We start from the raw sequence: 17,780 nt of genomic DNA on the forward strand, positions 1-17,780 counted from the left end.
CTGAAACTTTTTTAATATGAAATTATCATGTTGGGGAAATTATATTCTAGTGTGATGTAGTTCTAGCATCTGGTTTCAGCTCTAATGTGCGGAAAGAAATAGACTTCCATATGTCCAAACCATCAATCAGTTATTTTTAAAGCTCTGTCGGCCCCTCTCTCAGCTGTGAGCATATTGCTCTGGATCTATCTCTTGCATCTTTAACTTCTGTCAGGCTTTGAAAACCTTGTGTGAGAGCTTCAAAGGGACTTTTCTTTTTCTGATATTATATATAAAAATGCTCACTTTTCTGCTGTTGTGTTTTACATATCAGACTCTGGGAACATCTTGCAGGGGCCACTTTTAAGGTTTTCCTCCAGAGGAAGCAGGTGAGGAGAACTTGCCATTTACAATACCCAGAAGCTTGAGCCTGACCTGATTCAACTATCCAGTGTTATAAATGTACGAGAATTTAGGTGAAACGTCTGTTTTAATCCTTCCATATCTTAGCACAGCCTTTGTGTGGCCAAATGCACTGCTTGACATTAAGTGCGCTGCTGTAAATTGGTTCAACTTTCATCTTTCTCATACTTTACACACTTTTCTGTTTAAATTGATAACTCATCAGACAGTAATCCTCTGCAGAATATAACAAGGGCAGGGTTCCTCAAAAGTTCAGCCTAGGGTCTTTTTCTTTCTTGTATTCTGTCAGTCACTTTTTGCTATATTTTTCATACTCATCAAGTTACCACATAGTCAAAAACACACTTTTCATTAAATCTTTGACATAGCCATACAGTAATGTTTACATTAATTAAAGATAGTGCTGTCAGTTAAACGCGTTATTAACGGCGTTAACGCAAACCTATTTTAACGGCGTAAATTTTTTTAGCGCGAGATTAACGTTCTTTTTGGCCTAGCAAACTTTGTAGTTTTTTTCACATGCTGTTGCAACAACTAGTAACGTTAGAAAAACTACAACACCACACCGGATCTAGCTAGACCGGAAACAAAACAACAGGCACGCCGCACACACTTGTTTGGGCTTGCGAGCTGCCAGAGAGTAGTAGGCTAACGTTACGTTTGTAGTGGATGGCGAGTGCGAGACGCTGAAATGGATGCCAATAAGATTCTGAATGGAAAGTTTACTTTTAAAAAGTTGCCAAATGGTTCCATTGAGAAGACCAAAGTGATCTGTGTGTTTTGTCGTTGTGAACTGAGCTATCATCGCAGCACGCCCAGTCTGAAATACCACTTGATGGCCGAGCACACAGCTGATGCGAATTCTCCGCCCTAACGTCAAAGTCGAGCGACAAAGCGCAAAACACCGATCCACTTTTCCATGTTGATAAGAGCATTAAAATGAGAAAAAATAATGGGACAAAAAGAAATCAAGGGACATTTAGAATAGATAAAAATGTGCGATTAATTGCGAGTTAACTATGACATTGATGCGATTAATCGCGATTAAATATTTTAATCGTTTGACAGCACTACTTAAAGTGTGTTATTATTCTTTAAACTTTGTTGTTCACCTTGGGAGTTTGACACATCTTGGGAGCTCCACCAAGTTTTGTTTTGATGGCAAATAGTACTACCATATTAGGATGCATAAGTAAATTATTTGGCTAGATGGTTTTAATTCCATAAATATGTCACGTTAATCGATCTAAAACCTTCATAAACCATACATTTAAAAAGGTAGAAGCTCTATGAGGCTGTATTAAGGCACTGCTGAATGCTCTCACTAGCGTAGCCACATGCTCACAATGACAATGCTAACAAAATGATGCAGGTATAATATTTACAGTGTTCATCGTATTAGTTTAGTGCATTAGCATGCTAACATTTGCTAATTAGCACTAAGTACACAAAGTACAGTTGAGGTGTAACAGGGATGTCCTGTTTTACAGGTGCCTAACATGCTATATAGCATGGCTACAAATGTAGCCTGCAATATGTCCCCTGTTATATTATAACAAATGTTCATTGTTCAGAATCTGGAATTGATTTTATTTTACACAACTGTAACTCTCTTTCTTTCCTGCTTCAGTCAAACACCTCTCCAACATCTGGCAGCCATTAGGATTTTAACTGACGTTGCCACATGAAATGTTCTCTCCATTTCATGAGTTTCATTAATAATGTGTGTTTGTTAGCACAGATGGAGTGAGTGGCTTCCTGCTAAGTCTGACAGCTAATACGCAACAATTAACTCATGATGCTCTAAATACAAATCCTCCCTAGGATCTTTGTCACCCTCCCTATCTTTTACGTATTTTCCTGTCTCCTTTTAGCCTAAAATGTTTGATTAGACAAAAAAGAACCTTTAATTTTTTTTTATGACCAACCTCCCCAAGCATAACAAGCTTAATCATCCATGATAAATATATATATATATATATATATATATATATATATATATATATATATATATATATATATATATATATATATATATATATATTCGATAGAGAAAGCTCCTTTTTATCTATATATATATAAAAAGGAGCTTTCTCTATCGAAATTACCTCTTTGGTGTGTCCACTTTACCTTGTGTAATTATGTCTTGTATTTTGTCATGATTTTGTTTCATACCTTGTTCTTTAAAACGCTGTCCAAATAAAGCTATAACCTACAAATAATTTCAAACGCTGCGGTCTCAAAGCCCTAATAAGGATCACTGTTGTTTTATAATGGAAATCAGCCATGGGTGAAATTCAAATAAAGTTGTAATAAAAACCTACAAAAATAATATGGACACAGATTTGCTGTTAATAAGTTGTCATTACATTTCAACCTATACCTCTGAAGACAATTTTCAGTGTCAGTGCCCAACACAAAATACTACCGGGATGACCTTTAAATCTCCAGTTCTAAAATGAACCAAAAAGTTCAAAACTAAAGGTCAAAAAATCTAAATCTCTATCAGTTTGTTTAAAATTAGTTGACTAAGAGGTAAGAGTGTTTTTAATAAGATCTTTTCTTCCATCAAGACATCCAGTATAGGTATAGGTTTATGCTGTCTGTGTCACTATTGTAACAGCTTGTATTAATCTGTGTTTTCTGCACACCGTTGGAGAGACATACACTTTTATTAAAAGACATTTCCAAGTGGGAGCTTGTACCGTAGAGGGACAAACGGACGAGACCTGGAATTGAGCTCTGTGGGACTTTTTAAGAGCTGTCTGCCTCCGAGAGATGAATTGTCTAACAGACAAAGGACTATTAGAAAGATGGGATCTGAGACAGCTCAGCGCTGAGCCAGATACCCACCTCAGTGCTTAAGTGAGTCAATTAAAATTTCATGATCAAATTCTCAAATGCTGCACAAGGGTCTAAAAGAAGTAAGACTGAGCAATCTCCTGGCTGCATCCATTTAGTTCTTTTTTTTTCAGTTTAGGAGAGGTAACTCAGTGTGCTCTGGCTGGGGTCATCGAAACCCTAAGGGAACTTCTCAAAATGAATGTGAGATCTTGTTGACCTGCAGTGTATAATTATTGCCATTAAAAGGGTCCCGAATCAAATACCTACTGTGTTAATATTGATTCTGCCGTCTCTGAAGGCATTATTTAGAATTTCTTGATTGAAAAGACACAATAAAGTAGCTAGTATCAGCCAAAAGGTGAACAAAGTATCTTCAGTCTTAATCAAGTACATTCATGTTGCATTTTCAGCACCCCTTTAAAAAGTGGTGATTAGCCCATGAGGCATTTAATGCAAATATTCCTAGGATGAAATACCTCACGTCCTTGTTTACATAAATCTAAATAATGGTGGGTCACTGAACAAGCTGTGAGACGGCAGACATATCTAAAGTTCATGTTGTGCCTTGAGAAATGTTCAACCAAAACACCAGTCTGGATGAATTAATCAAAAAGCAAAAGCAAAGAGGCTCAGGGAGAGCAAACCTGCAGCTAATATGCAAAGATGTATTGCATCTTTATCTTTGAAAGAATAGAATCAACTTGTACATATGACATTTGCCAACGAAGGTTCATGCATCAAGATTTTAAAGCACCCTGGCTACCTTGGCTGAAAATGGCTCTTGTAGACTACTGTGCTAAACAATTGGTGCGTGCGTGCGTGCGTGCATGCGTGTGTGTGTGTGTGTGTTGATGTGTGTTTCTCTGGTGATAAAGCTGTGTCATTGCAGGCTGTGGTTTGTTTGGGTGAACCCGCAGACTTTATCTCTCGCTGCCAGAGATAACTCTGACAAGTGCCACAGGTGAGAGCGGTCAGTGGTGTGACACGCCTTCTGGTCCTGAAGGCATGTCATTTCCTGAAAGAATTGACTAGTTTGAAACAGTGTCTTCGAACAGAGAGTGGCAGGACTCAGCTTGAGAGTAAACTGGATGGGTTGGATATCATTCTTAGCTGTTCTCAACTGTTCCACAATGTCCACAAACATTCCTTGTATCACAGTCAAATAGCTGAATACTTAGAGCAGTTTAATATACGTAACATGCATTAAACCTTTTTTTGGCCACTTAGGGGCTTCACAGCAAGTAGCGTCGCATATTAACACCTTAATGTATACGTTGTTATGGGGAACATGTTGGGGAACAAAGTGGCCTACTACCACATTAAGCAGACGCAGAGCAATATTCATGTTGAGTCAAGTTTTTGTACAATATTCAATCTCTTTTAGCTCTCTTTGGGTCTTCACCAACTACTATATTTAGCTGCTAAATGTTCCACTTTGTTCACCAGCTAGTTGCTAACTTTGTTTGTCTGCTGTTTGGTGCTGGGCAGCCTTTACAGTGGGTGTATCAGAGCTTTTCCCATGAAAACAGCTCCCTTTTGCATCTGGAAATGTAGCTGATGAGTGGCTGAAACATCAGTTTCAGTTTTCAGGCTGTCAAAACGAAACAATGAGATTTTAAAGATGCTAAAACGCTGAGCTGAGGGGACCTACAGAGGCGGATAATAATTCTCTGTTGTTGCATCCCTACAAGTGAGTCCTTTCAAATGACGACATTAGATCCATTGTGCATACAAAAATATTGATAAATGCAGCTTTTAACCTACATCAATTCAATTAACGTTTTTGGTCAACATGGCAACAACAACACATGGCATGTTATCACCTTATGCAGTGGATATGGCGAAAGTGTAAACTGTGTGGTGTAAACTACTGTAAATACACAGGCAGCAGACACATAGTAACATTAGCTTTCATTTGAAGTCATGTTTCTGTCATTGCCGTTGTCAGCCGGAGCAGGTAGCTGTTTTCAGCTTTGTTAAACCCAGTAATACGCTATACCTGCCCAGCACCAATTAATAGACAGACAAAGTACGCTAGCTAATCAATAATCAATCTCTATTGATATAGCACCTTTCAAACATAACATAATGCAATTCAAAGTGGTGAACAGTAATTGAAAAAAACATCAGACAAGCAAAAGGAATAATACAAATAAAATAAAATTGGATTTAGAACCAAATGCAAAATTAATAAAATGATTAAAACAATAACTGTCATAATATATATATATATAGTTATTGTCATATACATTATATGTATATATACATACATACATACATACACACATACAAGTATAAACACTAAAGCCATAGAAATTATAAGACATTAAAACAAGTATAAAGCTAAGAGTTGGTGGAGAACAAAACAGAGCTAAAAGGAGGGTGAATATTGGACGTATAATTGCCAGGTGGTCAGAAACATGACTCAAATGAATACAAGGTGATAATATATCAGTGTTTACAGCTTGTTTTCATGTGCACTGGCCAAGTGGCCCCAAATGTGTTAATGTAGGTTTAATTTGTGGGCTATAAAAGCAAAACAATGATCTAAAAGGTGCTAAAATAAAACGCTTAATGGAACTGCAGAGTTGGGTGATAATTCTGCATTCCCTAAGAAAATACTGACTGACAAGCTGTATATCCACAACATCTGACAGCCTTCAAACTGCTGGCTAGCGGGCTCACAAGGAGATTGAACCCGTTACCTTGGCAATAGTACAGAAGCACCATATTCAAGCTAGCATACATAAGAGAGCTGCAGTAGCTTTTGGCAGCTGTTCACGGCGAGAGGGTTCAGACAACATGGCGGTCGTGGGGGGTAATCACCAAGCGAGTGAAGACTCTAATCTTTTCTGCGTGGCAGCGTTTCACAGTTCGAGCAGAGAATCAGGGAACGGAACAGTCTGACTATTATATTATCTACCAGCTTCTCCTTTCAACACTTCAGCCATATTGTTACACCAAATTATTAAATCAAGGTAAAGCTGATGAAGTGGAACAAGCAATTAGAAAGTCAATGAAAGATTAGCTCAAATCTCAATCTGCTCATTTGTATTAAGACAGTTTAGTTGCTGTACATCATAACGGTGCTCTGCGGCATTCATTTAATATAGTTCAGTCTTGATTTGTCCCACATGGGCACATTTGCTCCTTAGGGCAATGCTTAGAAGACAGCTTTGAAGAGGTATCAAACATTGTTAAAGGTATCATGCCTTTACTCTTTCTATCCATCATTAGGCTAATGAGGGCTTTCATAGCAGGGCGATGATTTGCAAAAGATGTGAAAAATATTCCTCCCTTAAAGGCCATTTTCAGAAATGAAAGTGAAACCCTGAAACCATTAGGTTTGTGAAGATAATAGATTTTGGAGAAAACATAATCTCTGTTTCGTGCATATGTGAATTTTAGGCTGAGTGGAGCTGTGCATGGGATTAGTGATGGGATTATACATTTAATAGATAACAATAAACATCACTCATATTTAATGCCTTTGTACTCTTGCCCTTCCTTTCCTGTATTTTTCAATCAGCTCTTGCTTAAGCTTGTATCTTGGTTCAGTGCAAAGCTTAAAAGTCATATAAAAATATAATTCACATTTTTAAATAAAGTAAGGGGAAATAGGAAATGTAGAAAATGTTTGGTGCTGCTTTCTAACACCCTTTGTAAAGGGATCATAAGTAGTAAGGCTTTTTAATGGTTAATCAATCATCAGCTTTATAGATCAGTTACAAGCTAGAACAGAACAGTTAGAACAGTTTGGGGTTGTCAGGTTGTGACAAATCCTATTTTGCAATAATGCAGTTATAAATGTTGGCAAAACACATGGGTCTTTCAATTAAACCATTGAATCTGAAGTTAAAAATGTTGTAAGCATATTGTTTGGAAAATACCCTAACCGGTAGTTGCTTTCTTGACAAAGGTTAAATGGTTGAAGGTCCAGAGTGTAACGTGTTTAATTGTTCATTATCAAAATCTGTGTTGTCCTTTTTCATGAATATTTACCACCACCATCAATTCCAAGTATTCCTTCTGGCTTGAAATTTTACATTTGCATTCGCATGAACAGGGGTAGACGCTCCATATTCATGCGCCATCGTTAGCCGGTAAGGGACATACAGGACATACTGCTCCACCTTTTGCGTTTTCGCTGCCACATGATAAACTCAAAGGTGCTGCTAATGCTGCTAATGGGTATGGTAGCTTCCCGGCCCCGGCAAGTTTGAAGAAGGAAACATGGAGGACCACACGTATTCAAAATTCTAATTTCAGGAACAGGAGTCTTCTTCTTCAACCAGAAAAATAAAAAAGATATTGAGAAGAGCAAGAGACCGGCTTTTTGAAACGTGAAGGCTACCATACTTTAGCTGGAATACGTACTTTGAACTGTGTGGTGTGAGAGAGTTGATTGCGATATATGATCTAAACGCTAGATGGAAGAAATTCCTTCACATTGGACCTTTAAATGAGAGGATTGATAGCACTTTCCCATCTGCCCGGTAAAAGTCAGCCAGCAGCCAATTAGCTTGCTTTAGCATAAAAACAAGGGGAGCTAGCCTGGCTTAAAATCCACTTACCAGCACCTCTAAAGCTCACTAATTAACATATTATATCTTATTCATATACAAACCTAAGTGCAACAAGTTGTGGTTTTACTTCTCGATATTACACTTCAGTTTTTGTACAAATTAAACAAACGAGATACAACATGTTAGTTAGTAGCTTTGGACAGAGCAAGGCTAACTCTCCTGTCTTTATGCTAAGCTAAGCTAACCGTCTCTTGACCGTAGTTTAATAGCCTATTTAGTGTACAGACATTAGTGTGGTATTCATTTTCTCATCTAGCTCATGGCAAGACAACCAACTCAGTTGATTTTGGCAGATTTGACTGTTTCCTGTCTTTAGGCTAAGCTAAGCCAACCGTCTCCCTCTGGCTGTAGCTCCATGTTTAACAGATGGATATGAGAGCAGTTTCAATCTTCCTGTTTCAGCAAGAAAGCAAATAAGCAAATAAGCATATTGCCCAAAATATTGAACTATTCCTTTAACAAGTCATTAATAAAGTGTTTTTACAAGAATCCATCTTACTGATAAATGAAAGAGCTAATAAGACAAAGTCAGTGTAATGTTGTGTGTGATGAAGCGTTTTATGGGGCTATTGTGCCTTTAATGGGACATTAAAGGCATATTTTATTGTGTATGGGTGGAAAGTAAAAGGCCCGTGGCCAGGGTTAAAACATATAATAATATCCTGTCAGTTTGGTTCTATATACTATATGTTCCCTGCTAAAAAAAGAAAGAAAAAAAAAAAGACTTAATTCTGGAAAGAGAACATGCATTTCCCTGAAACTGCATACACTAGGAAACAATCAAAAGCTCAACTAATATTTCGTTCACTTGAAAGCTTAAAAACCTTTATGTTGAAAAGATCTGTATTCTGTAGATAACATATTTATTTTCCAGCATGGAATTCTGGATGGTTTTAACTCCACCTCTCCCACATTATAATGGATGAAGACTACAGTATTTCTGTCATTGTAAGTGTATGCTGGTCACGTTTCGCTTTATGTCAGTTTTCCTTGACCGGGGAGAACTCAGTGGAGACTGTCCGAGCACCGTCTGGTCCTGCAGGCCAGGGGGGACAGAGGCAGGCAATTTAAGATGTCCGACATCTTTGGCCACTTCATGACTTTTTAATGCTTTCTATTCTGTTTCTATTTTATAATTCAGTAGCAGGACAGTAAACCTTAGGGAACTGGTGTGTAATTGAGGAAAAGTTCAGGTGGGACAACTGGCTTTTGACTCCATCTACTGGTCACTCACTTGGCTTTCATGTTAATACGTATACACTTTAGCTCTGTGAAAGTAAAAGAAAGAAAAGAAAGAAAAAAACAGTGCAAGGGGGGTATGTAAAATAGAGATGACTTCAAAGGAAAGCGTGTGCAGCAAGCAGAATAAAAATCAAAAATGATGTCCGGCCCAGGCAAGCAAGAGCAAAGACTCAAGTGCGCTCTCACACTGAGCTGTCTGGGTTTCCTCAGGTGACACTGCTGTAATCTCACAGCAGACATCACAGAGGAACGCCGCAGTTCCTTCCCTCACCACAGTGCCACTGTGCTCTCCTTCACCCGCCAACGCACCATCAAAAATGCAAAACCATGGCATGGAACCAAAAGTGGAACATGGCTCATGGTGAGGGGGGTATCTCAGCGGAAGGGATTAGCATTGGTAGGGGGGGCAGAGTCTTTCAGTCAAAAGACTGTATTAACAAAACTCTGCAGTGAGCACAGCAGGCTTTTTATGGATAGGGGTGGCAAGGTGGTGCACGGTGGGGAGGTATTCTGACAAACATTGGAGGAAACTAGTAGAAGTTGTTATGAATTATAAGTGAATCTTTTAGACTTACACAAGCACTCATTAATTGACCTAAAAAGCCAGAACAGAAACAAATTGCTGCCTGAAGAAAGAAAATGTAATACTGCTGAAGCCATTAAAGCTTTGACTCAAACAATGTGAGACATTTTCAAAAGGAACATAACCCATTCCCGGTTCATTAAAGTTTAATTTGAAGTTCTGAACACCTGTCTGACAGCCGTTTCCTGGGAAAACTCCTTTGCCACATGAAGTGATGCATTTCACAGATTGGAAAATGAGCAGTAAAAGCCACAAATGCTTCAAAATAACAAAAAGAGCGCCATCTACAGAAACCAAACGTCATTAAAAGGGGTGCTTTAGTGATTTAGTATTGCTCCTGCATAAAGTTGGGAGTCTCACAAAAGGCAGACGGGAAAAAAGAAAAGAGAATGAACCAATAACATATCGTAGTTTAGCATTCTTCAAATCTTACAAACGTCATCCCAGTTTACAATGCTGGCTTTCTGTTATACATTTTAAGCCCACGCCATCATCAGGGTTCTTTTTCAGACTTTAGAAAGATATTACACAACTGTTTTTACATGCTGAATATAATTCATGACACGGAAACTGACCTTTGTACGTAAAAAAACAGTGCAATGCACCTTTAACAGAAATTTTAAATAATTTCTAAAGATTTTTAAGAATACCTTTTAAAAGTATGAGTTTGGTATTAACCCACTGAAAAAAATAACAGACCTGAGCGTCATCTAAAATTGAATGGCAATATTTTTATTAAGTTAGGAAATCAACATATTTAAGAAATTGTATTATATACACTGGTTCTGCTGTATGGATTTTAAAAAAGGACAAAAATAAGCTTGACACACCAAGCTAATACATGTTATAGACTTTGCATCCCACATACCCATAAATAGTGATCTTGGTTCAAATTATAATTACAAGTTCATGTTATCCTCATAACTGAGTGGATGATGTGCCGTAACCTCTCAGTATTTATTTGTTCACATCCCAAAAAAATTAAAAATAAAAATCAAAAACACTGTCACTGAACTGTTCTTAAATATCTTAAAGCTACACTATAAAATACATAAAGCATAGCTACCATGTGTTCCATGGGAAACAAAGAAAAGGCAATGGTATAAGAAATCATTTCTCATGAAATATTGGTAAGCCTTAAAATAAACTTTCAAGCGATTTCAGTAAGGTCATTTACAACAGGTAAAAGAGGCAAGTTTTTTTTTTTTGTGTTTTTTTTTTGTACCATTAAAGCAGTCAAATAATTCTAACATTTGCTACTTTGTTCAAAATATACAGAAAACAACATTGGTGCAAAACGCTTCAGTCAGAGCCGCAAGTGGCATGCTCCACAGTAAACAACTATGCTGAAGTTCACAGGCTGTAGCAGGTAAAATGGGTACATTTAACAAATGGGTTGTACAGTAGTGGCCGTTGTAACCCAGTAATCCAGTGTTTGTGACCTGCATAGAAGGTATGCACAGCTTATCGTTACAGTGGTACGAGTGTTCCTCAGTGTTCCTCCTTGTCCCTGCCTTTCTTGTCCTTCTCGTCCTGCAGGGCGGTGCCCAGCTTCTTGATGAGCACCGACAGCACCTTGTCCAACGGGTCCATCACGCCCCTCTGCAGCCACTTGGGAATCGTAGTCCGGGCGTGGTGGAAGCCCAGTTTTTGCAAGATGTAGTCCACACCCACCGGGTCGATCTTACGTCCTGTCCAGGAGATAAGCCTAAAAAGGACGAGGATATGTTTAGTTTAGTCAATGCTAAATGCATTTCAGGCAGTATACGCAATATGCAAGGATTGGAGAATTATTTTGCGTTTAAAACTACGGAAACCAACTTGTTCTTTACAACTTATTTCACTCCAAATGTCCTCACTAACACCAGCAGAACGTTACTCGGTACAATTACTAAAGTACTGTACTTAAGTACCTTTTTGAGTTACGTTACTTGAGTATTTCCATTTTCCGCTTCTTTATACTTCTACTCTAACACGTCTCTGGGAGAAATATTGTAGTTTTTACTTCACTACTGGTTACTTTGGAGAGGACGCCGTTATAAACAAAATATGTGAGCTTATAAAATTGAGCTCCATCTCAACCTGCTGCAACATAAATGCTGCTTACACATGAATGCATTACTAATAATAATAATAATAATTCAATAATATAATAAATAGATAATATAAATGTAACGTAGACCTTTTACCCAGTTTAAAAGCTGACAAAAGACAGCTTGAAATGGAATTTCAGTGCGTCCTTTATGCCAAAATAGTATTAACACTCAGCTGCCTGCATTTTTTTCCTACTATACATTGTAGAATATAAGACACTAAGTCACTCTTTACTGTAAAAACGGTTTAGTTCAGTGTGAAAAAAAGACATTTTAAGATCATTTGTGTGGCTTGTATTTCTTAGTCTTATATAGTGATGCATGACAGCCTTGGATATTTTGATTTCCAAGGTTGGGTCTCGTGCGTCACAGTAGAAATCTGCCTTGGTCACAAAGAATGACGCCTATTGTGTCCTCTCTCGAATGAGCATTATTCACGAATGAGCATTGTGACTCAATTTTGACGAGAAAGGGTGCGCGTCTGTCGGATCAAAAACAAAGCACTCCAAAGGTCTGTGGTGCAGTGGCGCAGAGCTGACCTGAGGGTCGGCTCCAAGTGCCAGGTGTTGCACATGAACTCCCTCCAGTCCACCGTGGTGTAGTTGATGCCGTCGTCCTGGTCCTTGTCTGTGGAGCTTTCGTCATGCAGGGCGGTGGGGCTCTTCTGGCCTGGCCGAGCCGCGAACATCCGCGGGGCAAAAAGGGCTGAGGACACACGGGGGAAGTTTTACTTTTAACGTTGCGAGAAAAAAAAAAAACATTCTTCAACAACATCCAGAAGTGGAACACAATAAACATTTAGTCGTATCCCTGAAAGCAAGGTCGGCACCTTGATGGTATAGATCTAGGGCCCCATCAGGCACCCAGCGCAACGCAGCACGAATGCCGAAGATTAAGACAGACGCGGTTGTCAATTTCCCGTCCAGCGCCCGCGTCGTTTAAACAGCAAATGCACCTGCGCCCATGGGCGTGCTGGTCTTACAGGGAGGGGTGTTCAGGTGAATTCTTGGTGTATTGCTATCTTGAGGCAGGGGGAAGTGATCGCGCCATCGACCAACAAAAACCTGGTCTAAAGTCAATAGCGCAGCATTTCGTTGTTATTTTAACAGCAAATGAGTAAAATGTGCCTAGGCTTATGCACAGCATACGCACACTATGCTTGTCACACACACACACACACACACACATACACACACACACAAACACACACACACACACACAGGGAAGGATGCAAGCAGCGCACACACACAAAAGATTACAAATAAAATGATTACGCTGCAAATCCGCCATCATAATAGCAATGCGCCAAGGTTCAAACGCGCCTGGCTTTTAAAGGGAATGGGAGATGACGCTCTGATTGGTTTATTGCACGTTACGCCCAAAACACACCTATGAATTACTGAAGACACCAAGTACAACCCTTATGAACCATGCGCCCCGGCGCACGGACCCTTTTTTCCGCCGTCAAACTAGCAAAAGTGGATTTGGACACGCCCTAAACCTGCGCCATGCGCTTCATGGCGTGCGCTTGGATGGTTAAAATAGGGCCCCTGGACTCTATTCACATTTAAACACCCATCTACACTTCAATTTATCAGGATGGATCGAACGCTGATGAGAGTCTTCAGTGGTCGCCTCGTTTCTCTTTCTATTCAGCTGCAGAATCTACAAAGTCCTGGCACTATTGTGATTGTCATGAAGAATGTGAGGTTGCCGGCATAAAGAGTGCTAATTTGTCCCTCTGTGACAATGGGAAACCCATTAAAAGGCTGCCTGCATTGGGCACTCTGACCTCCCCGCTGTGTGTCGAAATAACACTCAGCTGCCTGCATTTCATGCTGCTTTTTACAAAACGAGTCTCCAACAGCATACAAACAGCTCCACAGATACAGAGGCAGACCGATGTGGTTCGTATTGTTATTTGTCCTTGGACGGTTTGATGAGTCATTTTGCAGGCTATTTTCACTCTCAAATTAAACCACTTTCATTGCTAGTACACCTGTTGTAGAGGACTCGTCAATGAGCGTGGACAGTCAAAATGACTAAACGTTGTTTTATTTTAACTCAATGCCTGAAAGGGTTAAGGAATGAATGGATGGATGGATGGATGGATGGATGGATGGATGGATGGATGGATGAATGGCGATTTAGTAAAGCCAGAAACCTTTCTCCTTCTCCTTCAGGTAGGCAGACACCAGGTCATGAAGAAACATGATGAGCTCGGCGTCCATGGTGACACAGATGTGGTCTGTGAATTCTGTCACAACGCTGCACTCCACTTTGGGCTTGCTGTTGGCTTCTGGAACAAATAGAAACAAATGAATAATTGAGCACTGGCAAGCCTGATAAACTATGGCGGAAAAATGACATCGTCCAGGGAACAAAGTAAAAAAATAATATATATATTTCAGCGACAAGTATGCAGCTATACCATTAGTATAGGATATGGATTTGGAACACTGTTTTCTCAGGGGAAGTGTGAGTGTTACGAATGCTCGATAACTGATTTTGGACTGAAACCACATTTCTCTAAACCAGATAGAAAAACAGAACAATTTTTTATTTACTTTTTTTTTTGGGTTGCAAAATCAAATGTTACTGCGCAGCAAAGTCTATGTGAGTGTGCTGAGGTCATGTTAGTTAAGGTCAACAGTTAAAGTATTTGCTGACAAACGTGTTAAAATGATAGTCTGACCCTGAAAGCAGTCAGAGAAAAGACTCCCAACAGATTGTACTGTATGTTGCCTTCATGTACTGTTCCATTACTTTACGGGCTCCAGGCCCCACCTGTTAGAGTAGGTTCATCAGGATCTTGTACGTGGATGGACTTAAAGTCCAGTTGCATTCTGGGAAGAGCAAAGATTGTCTCAGTTTCGTGGTTGTAGCTGGAGGAGCTGCGGAAGCTGCTCAGCAGACTCGAGCTTTTAGCAGCCGCTCCGCTCTCTTGGTTGTTGGCTTCCACGTTCCGGAGCAAGTTCAACTCTGGAACGAGAGATAAAAAAACATGTCAAAACTCTTCCAAGGTTATGTTCACACTCTCTGCTTTGTTCAATACTATCTGCACCTATTTTACATGTAAGATAACAGGCAGCAGCAGCCGCAAGGAAAGGCAGACAGAATGTAGCTCTCTGGCAAAAAAACACACAACCGCTGTGTCCGTCTTCTTTTTAGTCAGAGCTGTCTGAAGTAGGGTGGGGTATGTTTTTTTTTTTTTTCTTCGATACCGGTGCTAAAAAGATACTTTTAAAACGGTGCCGGTACCTAAACGGTGCCTGAACCGATACTAAAAAAAAAAAAAGGAGCACAAAACAACAGTCGGCGACATTAAACAACAGCTTGTTCATTGCTAAGGTCATATGGTCAAAATTAAATGATTGATTAAAAATTTAATAACAATAACTTATAACAATATCTTATTTCACCAGTATTGCTGGTAAACGACAAAAACAACCACTAGATGGAAAATGGGTATTTTACAATAACTTTGAATGCACCAGCGCCGTGCTGTCGAGGCGAGTTTCAAGTGAATGCACCGTCTGTGTTGTTTTTCAGACAACGGCAGCTGCAGTCAGACCGTTACGTCTCAGTGTTGGAATCCTCTACAGGAAAATACAGTCACACCGTTTAACGTTAGCTGTCAGCATTTTAACCGTGTTTACTCCAGCTGCTAGCTAACGGTAGGCTAACGTTACCTGCTGCCAAGTGCATTAATAGGTTAACTAGCGTCACGTACAGCGATGCTTCTGTTGCCTCTAACGTCCGTTTCGGAGAATCAGAGGGCAGCGCTGGCATTTCAGTAAGCACCGAAATGAGGCACCGAAATCCGCGTTGCTATTCGGTCTGGTAGATACCGGTTGTTAAGGCACCGGTGACGTATAAGCACCGGGTCTCGGTACCCAACCCTAGTCTGAAGTTGAGAAAAGTTTAAGATTTGAGAAGATACTACATGAAGCAACCATTTATACCCACTTGGCACTTTGTTAGCTACACCTATAAGGGTTGGGGCGATCGTTTGTTTTCATATTGTCATATTGTTACTCGAGATCACCGATAGGGGGCGGTGGGAGTAGGAGGGGGCGATTTATGTTTTGGATTTCAAAGAGTAAGTAATAAAGTTACTCTTGATCCAAATTGAATTATTGTGAACTGTTCATGGTAACAAACACATTTTACGGTTACAATATTTGTACTAACTTAATAATACCATTCTTAGTAGTAGTAGTAGTAGTAGTATTTATTTGTTTTTAATAAATAGTTTATTCTCTTTTCAGCTTTTTTTAAATTACTACTGATGTTAGAATTTAATTTTGAGTTTGAATAATCATCTTGAGCGTAGCTCGTCTTCGTGGAACGTTAATAATCAAGCCTTTAAAAAGGTGCTGTAGATAGGATTGTGAAGATCCAGGACTTAGCCCCCGCCCCCCTGGCCCTGATTGGTGCATCTGAACAGGGAGTGGTGGATTTTTGCAAATCGCACTACAGGCTGTAGGTGGTTAGCCTCGTGAGACCGTCCTGATCTCGCGACCTCCAGTTTTCCACTCCCAGATCATCTGGCATCTTGAGATAGAGAAAAATTTGGAGCCGTTCGCCAAACAACCGACCAATCAGCGTTGGTTTTGAGGTGGGTTTAGGTGTGATGCAACGACCAACATAGGTAGTGATAGACAGATGGTTTATCCAATCAGCTAACCAGTATTTTCAGACAGCGGTAGCCCTAATTCGGTTAGCCGCTCGCTAATGCTTTTTTCTCTTGGATCCTTCTTTTGGAATATGGACCGGGAACCTGAAATGGTGGTTCTTGTTACACAAACGGCAAATATCCTTTACCGACATGTTGCTTGCTTGCTGAGCTAACGAGCTATGCTTTGCCTGCAGCAGCAGGGGTAGCCTGGCTTGTGGTTGTATTTTCATATGCTTCGTTGATCTGATTGGTTGATTTGGCCCGTCTATCACCAACATAGGTGGTGATAGACAAATGGTTTATCCAATCAGCTAACCAGTATTTTCGCCCCTTCCCAAAAGTTCTGCCAAGCAAATGCGAAGCAATCCATCTGGCGGAGTCAGGTTAGTAGGTGGTTCCAGAAGAGCCGGCTCTTTTTAAATGACCTGCTTCATGTAGTTCTACTGGAACATAGGGTCAGTTTCAGCAAATATGACAGAAAGTTAGTTTTATAAGTCTTATCTACTGCATCTTTAAGCTTTCTGCGTGCAAAACAGTTAGTTACTTGAATAAAAATGTAAAAGATCTATTTAATAGTAATGTCTCTTCTATAAAAACAACTTTAAAAGTCTGTGTCTATGCGACAATGTCACAGCATCATGTTCCGTTTAACATGAGTATCTTGTCTTTAATACAACAATCTGAGTGGTATCCCTACCGTTAACTACTATTATGAAGCGCAAAGCAAAGCTTTGGTGAGCAGGCATATGGAGAATGGAGATGCGGGGTGTCAGATCAATGGAAAAAAGATGGCAAACTGGTTTGTATTTAAAAAAAAATTTGATGGGGGCATTTGATTCCTTTATTTTTTGTATTTTTATAGGACAGCTGAAGACATGAAAGGGGAGAGAGAGTGGGGGAACGACGCGCAGCAAAGGGCCGCAGGTCAGAGTCAAACCCACTGCGTCGAGGAGTAAACCTCTATACATGTGCACCTGCTCTACCGACTGAGCTAACCCGGCTTGCTAACTGGTTTGTAATTAAGGATTTTTAATTCCCTTGTCCCTCGGCCGGCAAGAGACCCCGTTTCATTTATCGTGTCGGCATATGAGTGCTGTTTCAAGTAAGAGCTGAAAGAATTATTTTTTGGTCAGTGTCAGTTTCCACTATCAGATATAAATGGCAAACCCTGGCATGAAAATTATCCAAATGAGTTCCACACAGTGAGGTATACAGATTTAAAATTTGGGAAAAGGAGGGCATTGGTATCAGCTCTGTACTTAGATTCAGCAGATACTCTGAGTTAAGGTATTGGAATCGGTATCGGGAAAAGACAAAGTTGGCTCGTATTTGCCTATGTGTCATGACAT

At 39.7% G+C, this 17,780-nt stretch overlaps 1 protein-coding gene across 16 annotated transcripts in view; it reads right to left on the minus strand.

The window, feature by feature from the left end:
• Window positions 1-10,368: 10,368 nt before the first annotated feature.
• The window catches only part of kiaa1109 (KIAA1109 ortholog), a 92,593-nt gene continuing 85,181 nt past the window's right edge, over window positions 10,369-17,780 (minus strand). For 12 of the 16 annotated variants that reach the window (XM_039786958.1, XM_039786971.1, XM_039786962.1 and 9 more), the window contains 4 exons: window positions 14,538-14,732; window positions 13,915-14,049; window positions 12,290-12,455; window positions 11,149-11,365 (listed from right to left, as the gene is read on the minus strand). In XM_039786958.1, the coding sequence (XP_039642892.1) occupies window positions 11,149-11,365; window positions 12,290-12,455; window positions 13,915-14,049; window positions 14,538-14,732 (713 nt within the window). Of the gene's footprint in view, window positions 11,366-12,289; window positions 12,456-13,914; window positions 14,050-14,537; window positions 14,733-17,780 lie in introns of all 16 variants that reach the window. The other 4 variants (XM_039786972.1, XM_039786959.1, XM_039786955.1 and 1 more) reach the window with 2 other exon arrangements.

The sequence above is a fragment of the Perca fluviatilis genome, chromosome 20, assembly GCF_010015445.1.
Source record: "Perca fluviatilis chromosome 20, GENO_Pfluv_1.0, whole genome shotgun sequence".
Taxonomy (NCBI): domain Eukaryota; kingdom Metazoa; phylum Chordata; class Actinopteri; order Perciformes; family Percidae; genus Perca; species Perca fluviatilis.